The sequence below is a fragment of the Chaetura pelagica genome, unplaced genomic scaffold (genome assembly GCF_000747805.2).
Source record: "Chaetura pelagica isolate M959 unplaced genomic scaffold, ChaPel_1.0 scaffold595, whole genome shotgun sequence".
Taxonomy (NCBI): Eukaryota; Metazoa; Chordata; class Aves; order Apodiformes; family Apodidae; genus Chaetura; species Chaetura pelagica.
In genome coordinates, this window is record NW_009953221.1 from 606,370 (window position 1) to 613,766 (window position 7,397).

The window sequence follows — 7,397 nt, forward strand, 5'->3', positions numbered from 1 at the left end:
ACGGGCTTCCGCTTCGGGCCCTTCCGGTAGGAAGCGGGGAAACGAGGCCCAGCTGCTCCGGAGGAGGGATACGGCCCGGGCACCGCGGCCGCGGAACAACACCTGTCTGAGATAACGCAGAGGTTAAATAGTCCAGGGGTATTTTTATTGGGAAACGCAGAAAACGGCCCCAAGAGCGGGGCTGGGAGGGAGGAGGGGCCCACGGGACAGGGCTGGGCAGGCTGAGGGGGGAGGTCTGAGCGGCCAAGGGGTGATCCCGGGTTTTGAGGACAATCCCCGGGTTTCAGAGACAGGATTTCAAACATCAATTTCCACCTGTCCAGGGGAGCAGGGACCCTAGAGGCGGGCAAGGCACCTCACAAACCCCACACACACAGTGTTCCATCCGGGCACTGCCCCTGATCTTATGTCAGCACCAAAAATAAATTAATGTAAAAGGACGAAAACAGCATTTTAATAAGGAATTACATCGAAGGTACAAGTTGCAGCAGCTTCCCCCCCAGCTCTGACAGAATTCCAGACAGAAATAAATTACGTGGTTCCTACAGGCTATGGGAGACTGTCAGACTCTGCACTTCCAAAAAAGAGAACTGTGAGCTTCAAACAAACAAAGGAACATTTTCCAGCCATTGATTCTGGCCTTAATCTCACTTTAAGCACTAAAAAACCCCAACCCTCTGCACTTCTGTAACTCATCAGCCAAGAAGAGACTTTGTTGCATATTTGGGTTTAAAAGACAATAAAGTAGGACAGTGCAAAGCCATAAAGGTTCAGGAGATATATTAAACAGTCTGTATGGAGAACACACGGATTCACGTGGCAACCCTGCTCAATGCAGACAAAAGACAACTCCGGATCCAAAGCCTTGCAAGGCAGCCCCTTCACTTTGTCCAGCTGACTTTAGGAATGTCATAATGCTCAGTCAGAGTATCCAAGTGCCTGTTGAAGTCCTGGGGGACAGGAAGAGAAAGAAAACGTTTAAGATTCGTCACTGTTGAACCACCAGACCTCCCTGCTCTGTGCTCATCAAGGTTCCTCCAGCCTGATCCACACACACTGGGGGGATCAAGGGGGATGATTTCTCTTTACCTCCACCCGCTGCTTGTGTGTCTTGGACGCTTTCTTCAGGATCCTCTCCATTTGCTGCAGGAGACACAAGACAGGCCCGTGACCTCCAGCCCCCTCAGGGGCCGCGTCCGAGGGGTCGCTTGGGGTTTTTAAACCCCCCCAATGATCCCCAAACAGGGTCTGTCCCAGCCAGCGTGGCCCTACCCGCTTCTCCTGCATCTTCTCGTAGGCCACCTGGGCCGGGGTCCGCTTGTCCAGCCCGCGCTTCTTCTCCTCCTCCTGCTTCTTGCTGCTCACGATCTGCTCCACGATCTGCGCCTTCTCCTTCGCTTTCTTCTTCTTCCTACGGGCGGACAAGAGGGCGGTGACAGCCCGGCCCCGGGGCCGCCCTGAGAGGGACGTTGTGAGACAGTGAGACCGTCAAGACCCTCTGCTTCCAGAAAGAGCTGTTAGCAAAAGGACGTTTTCCAGCCATTGATTCTGGCCTTAAACCTCGCTTTAAGCACTAAAAAATAATGATAATAATAAACAACCTCCGCAATTACAAGTCGGGGCTGCTCAGCCCCTGAGGGGAAAGCGCGAGGAACCGGGCCTGGAAAGGGGTGACACAGTGAGACCGTCAGGACCCTCCGCTGCCCAAACGAACGGCTGATATCAAACAAAAGGGACATTTCACTTTCCAGCCACTGGTTCTGGCCTTAAATCTTCTTTTTAATGCTTTAAAGCATTAAAAATAGTGAGACCCGTCAGGACCTTCTGCTTCCGAAAAGAGCGGCTGGTATGAAACAAAAGGGACGTTTTCCAGACGTTTATTCTGTCCTTAAATCTCGATTTAAGCACTAAAAAAGAAAAGAATAACCCCCTGAGGGTCCAAAAGTCAGAGCTGCGGAGCCCCCCGGGAGGGGGAAGCGCGAGGAGCCCTGAGAGGGACGCGGGGACCCGTCAGGACCCTGCGCTTCCGAAAAGAACGGCTGGTATCAAACAAAGGGACATTTCCCAGCCATTTTCCAGCCAAAATCTCGTTTTAAGCACTAAAAAAATATAAATAATAAAGAATATGACCCTCTGCACTTCTAAAAAGTCACAGTGAGGAGCCGGGGCCGCCCTGAGAGGGACGTTGTGTGACAGTGAGACCGTCAAGACCCTCTGCTTCCAGAAAGAACTGTTAGCAAAAGGACGTTTTCCAGCCATTGATTCTGGCCTTAAACCTCGCTTTAAGCACTAAAAAATAATGATAATAATAAACAACCTCCGCAATTACAAGTCGGGGCTGCTCAGCCCCTGAGGGGAAAGCGCGAGGAACCGGGCCTGGAAAGGGGTGACACAGTGAGACCGTCAGGACCCTCCGCTGCCCAAACGAACGGCTGATATCAAACAAAAGGGACATTTCACTTTCCAGCCACTGGTTCTGGCCTTAAATCTTCTTTTTAATGCTTTAAAGCATTAAAAATAGTGAGACCCGTCAGGACCTTCTGCTTCCGAAAAGAGCGGCTGGTATGAAACAAAAGGGACGTTTTCCAGACATTTATTCTGTCCTTAAATCTCGATTTAAGCACTAAAAAAGAAAAGAATAACCCCCTGAGGGTCTAAAAGTCAGAGCTGCGGAGCCCCCCGGGAGGGGGAAGCGCGAGGAGCCCTGAGAGGGACGCGGGGACCCGTCAGGACCCTGCGCTTCCGAAAAGAACGGCTGGTATCAAACAAAGGGACATTTCCCAGCCATTTTCCAGCCAAAATCTCGTTTTAAGCACTAAAAAAATATAAATAATAAAGAATATGACCCTCTGCACTTCTAAAAAGTCACAGTGAGGAGCCGGGGCCGCCCTGAGAGGGACGTTGTGTGACAGTGAGACCGTCAAGACCCTCTGCTTCCAGAAAGAGCTGTTAGCAAAAGGACGTTTTCCAGCCATTGATTCTGGCCTTAAACCTCGCTTTAAGCACTAAAAAATAATGATAATAATAAACAACCTCCGCAATTACAAGTCGGGGCTGCTCAGCCCCCTGAGGGGAAAGCCCGAGGAACCGGGCCTGGAAAGGGGTGACACAGTGAGACCGTCAGGACCCTCCGCTGCCCAAACGAACGGCTGATATCAAACAAAAGGGACATTTCACTTCCCAGCCACTGATTCTGGCCTTAAATCTCGCTTTAAAGCGTTAAAAATAGTGACACCCGTCAGGACCTTCCGCTTCCGAAAAGAGCGGCTGGTATGAAACAAAAGGGACGTTTTCCAGACATTTATTCTGGCCTTAAATCTCGCTTTAAGCACTACAAATAAAATAAAATAAAAAATAACCCCCTGAGGGTCTAAAAGTCAGAGCTGCTCAGCCCCCCAGGAGGGGGAATCGCGAGGAGCCCTGAGAGGGACGGGGGGACCCGTCAGGACCCTGCGCTTCCGAAAAGAACGGCTGGTATCAAACAAAAAGGACATTTCATGTTCCAGCCATTGATTCTGGCCTTAAATCTCGCTCTAAGCACTAAAAAAGGGGAAAAAAAACCCCAACAAAATACCCCCCTGCCGTTCTCCGCCCGCGCGCGCCGCTCCCTGAGGGGCAGCACGAGGAGCCAGGGCTGCCCTGACTGGAAAGTCTGAACACCCGAGTCTCTCCAGGATTGAAAAACCATCCCCAGACCTCCCCGTACGTTTTGTTTCACCTCGGACCGAACAATTCTGAATCGTTTTTTTGTAGAGCTGAAGGGGCACCAATGAGCCAGGCCGGGGTTTCTGCCCTCAGGTGGGAGTTCTCACAGGGCCGGGGGGCCAGAGTGGTTGGAATGGCTGAGAAATGCAGGTTGTGGTCAATAAATACGTCTGCAGCTGTGCAGTTATAGAGTCAGAGGATGTTTTGGGTTGGAAGGGACCTTAGGTATCATAAATTAGGTTATGGTAATTATTATTATAGGTAAATTAGGTTATGGTAGGGGGGTTTATGTTATGGTTGGACTTGGATCTTCAAGATCCCTTCCAGCCAGGATGATTCGATGATTCTGTGTAGATTCAACCCCCTCTGCATGGGCAGGGACACCTCCCACTAGACCAGGTTGCCCAGTTCCTTCTCCTCTCTTTTAATTTTCATACAGCCTGTAACGTCACGTTTCTGTTCACTTGTGTGAACCATCTATTCACACGTTTTCAGTGTAAAGGCCATATATGTAGCAGTACTTATGTATCATGTCATGGTAATAACTGTTAACTAGTAGTAATGTGTGTTAGCAGCTAATACAGAATAAAGGGAATAAGCAGATTTTATAGATACTACTTCCAGTACTACCATTAGCATACAATGTGTATTACAAGGAAAAGTGAGAGGGAAAGGATAAGGAGTTACCATCACTGTTACTAATTTGTATTAGGTGTTAATTCTAGTATTTGGTGTTAATTCTTAAAGAAGACAGACACTACGAACACTTTTCAGTGAATTTACCATATCTGAAGGCATGAAAAAGCACAATCCAAGTTTACCTGCTCCCTCAAATATACAATCAAGCAGCTCTTAGTTATTGGGCTAAATACTGTAGTGTGAGTCTTTGTTGTGCACACAGGAGGGAGGTGAGTGATGCTGGAAAAGGGCCTTAAGCAGACTGGTGATTTGATGAAATGCTCCTATTATGATACTTTGCAGCCAGTGGAACAGGGAAGCTGGTTACTTGATCCTCTGCTATGCCTGAACCTCATTGTTGCAGCTTTTAATGACTGAATGCCCAGATGTCCTATAAAGCTGCCTTTGAGGAAAGGATCATGGGACAAGAATCAGCATTCAGAGCTAGAAATGGGCAACAAGCAAACCATTTTCACTCCAGAGCAACTGGATGCATATCAGGTAGAAAACAAAGCAAATGGCTGGCTGGACAGAACACATTTTACAATAAAACTTCGTTGATGTCTCTGTATAGAAAACGTTTGGATAAATGCATGCTAAAAACTGTTGTTACATGTTGTATCTTTTATTTCATAGGACTGCACATTCTTTACAAGGAAAGAAATTCTGAGGTGAGTCTTGTATGTGTATTTTGTGGGTAAAGGATAAAGATTGCTATAAAGATGGGTCACATAGAGAGTGAGGTGTTTTAAAAAAAATGTGTTTACACATTTACACATAAAGTGATACTTTTGGATAATCTGAGCATTTTTGTTGGCTTTTGTATGTACAAAACCTATGTTATCTGCTCTAAACTGAGCCAGAATTCTGACTTTTGTTTTAAGGTACCAGGCTCTGCATCAGAAATAAATGTAAAATTTATATTTTAATGCATACTTTGTTGGTCACATCCCTGGTCCCCTCACCTTCTTTTATAACAAATGCTTCAAAATATAGTTATTTTTTGGGATACTTTGCCTGGTTTATGAAAACCTTAATGATTGTGTAACATTTTATTCAATTTTTTAATGTTTTCATGTAAATAATTATCTCAATACTCTAAAGTGCATTTTTCCCAAAGCCTTTAAGTGATGACTCATTTTAACCTGATAAACACAATTTCAGTGTTCTGTTCATGAGGGGCTGAGAGCCTTCCTGAAAAGCTCAACTTGTTCTCCTGTAAAAAATTCTTACCCAGGTAGTAATTTGCATAATATTGAAGTTTCATTTGCCTTTGGGTGCACTGACAGAAAGGGAAGTGTTAGTTTTTGCAGCTCTCAAGTTGTCATCACACATTTTTTGCTCCTTTCTGTGAAGGGCAGAGCACAACTGACAGGTTTCTACAGGGCATGACCCTCTTTTCAACTTTCATATCCATGTGTGAATTCCATACAGGATCAAACATGAACAGGTCTGCAATAATTGAAATCTAAACCTGCCTGCCTTTCCACACAGTCAACAGAGGTCAGAACCATAACTGTGTCATGAAGGAGACATTTATTATTGATAAGGATCCTTTTAAAAATTCTACCCTATTGTTTTGTTGGTAAGAGCTGCAAATGGGATCCTTTCTCTAGCACAAGAACTGAAGCCAATAATGTGCTGAAAAAGTGGTGAATACCTTCCAGTAATTATCCACATGTCTCCTGAACCTGTGGAAAAACAAGAAGATACTCAGGGTGGATAAAAACCTGGCAGAGTTGGCCCCAGATCTCCCTCTTCTAGCCCATGGCTCCAGGCATTCAGGGTTTTGTTCTGACGTTTAGACTGACTCTTTCATGCTCCAGTTGAAGCCCATTATTTTTGGTTGCAGTCATTGTGGAGGTGGAAAACAGATCCCTTTCAGCTTACAACAAGTTTGTGTGTGTTTGGAAACTGTTAGTGGACCTTCAGGGTGAAGGGCTTGTTCCTGGTTCTGGTGAACACAGAACTCATAACCACACTCTGGGCCTGAAATGCCATCGCTCCCAAGGCAGAAATCAGTCAGGTTCTGTAAAAAATCTGCTTTCAGACACACAACATCTGGTGGTTTGGCTGCCTGACCACTACAAGCATTTTCACCCAATTGTTCTGGCCTCATGAAGGCTTTGGATTTTTCAGCAGTCACATTCTGCTGCTGGGTTCCCTTTTCCAACACCATCCCTTCCCCCAGCAACCACAGGCTGCACTAAAGGTGACATAGTGACTGTTCTCATCCAGCTGGTAAGGGGAGCAAAGTGAGAAAGAAGGACACGGAAAAGACACCTTGTTCTCAGTGCTTTAAGTAACTTGTTCCCTAAACGAGCCTTTCTTTCTGTTTCAGGCTGTTCTACAGATACCGGGATCTGGCCCCACAGCTGGTTCCACTCGACTACACAGATAAACCAGAGGTGACACTTCCCTACGAGCTCATTGGCAGCATGCCAGAGCTGAAGGTACACAGCAAGGAACACACAACCCAGGGACACATTTCAGCCTGATCTACCCTTTTTTTTTTTTTTTCTTTAATAATTCATCCTGGACTAATTGCTGGGAGGCTGAAATACAAATAGATCTTTGGCTATTGAAGTCGAAGGTCTTTCTGGAAGTTTCTAGTGGGTGATTCCCTGAAATTCCACTAAGGTTAAAGGTGGCTCCTTCAGTACAACACTAGACACGCACATAATAGCAGAAAGGGGTGTATTTGCTGAAAAAAAAAAAAAAAAAAAGGGGTTACAACAGAAATAATCTTGCTCCAATTGTGTCTTATCTGCACTGAAATAAATGCCATGGAGACTGAGCTTCCCCTGCTCCCTGTTCCCAGGACAATCCCTTCCGCCAGCGGATCGCCGAGGTTTTCTCAGAGGATGGAGATGGCAACATGACTTTAGATGATTTTTTGGACATGTTTTCAGTGATGAGTGAAATGGCTCCCAGGGACTTGAAAGCTTATTATGCTTTTAAAATTTACGGTGAGTGAGACGTGGGCAAAAAGGAAAGTTTGGGGAGATCCTGCA

At 46.2% G+C, this 7,397-nt stretch overlaps 2 protein-coding genes across 3 annotated transcripts in view; one reads left to right on the plus strand and one right to left on the minus strand.

Moving 5' to 3' along the window:
* Window positions 1–881: 881 nt before the first annotated feature.
* Window positions 882–4,739, minus strand: FAM32A (family with sequence similarity 32, member A). Its single transcript, XM_009997825.1, has 4 exons — window positions 4,712–4,739; window positions 1,273–1,457; window positions 1,090–1,143; window positions 882–950 (listed from the first exon to the last, which is right to left on the minus strand). The coding sequence occupies exons 1-4, from the start codon at window positions 4,737–4,739 to the stop codon at window positions 882–884; spliced, it is 336 nt and encodes a 111-aa protein (XP_009996127.1).
* Window positions 4,740–4,833: 94 nt separating this feature from the next.
* The window catches only part of CIB3 (calcium and integrin binding family member 3), a 4,130-nt gene continuing 1,566 nt past the window's right edge, over window positions 4,834–7,397 (plus strand). The window contains exons 1-4 of one of the 2 annotated variants that reach the window (XM_009997802.1): window positions 4,834–4,884; window positions 5,020–5,054; window positions 6,725–6,836; window positions 7,205–7,352. In XM_009997802.1, coding sequence (XP_009996104.1) covers window positions 4,834–4,884; window positions 5,020–5,054; window positions 6,725–6,836; window positions 7,205–7,352 — 346 coding nt within the window. The remainder of the gene's footprint in view (window positions 4,885–5,019; window positions 5,055–6,724; window positions 6,837–7,204; window positions 7,353–7,397) is intronic. The other variant, XM_009997803.1, reaches the window with a different exon arrangement.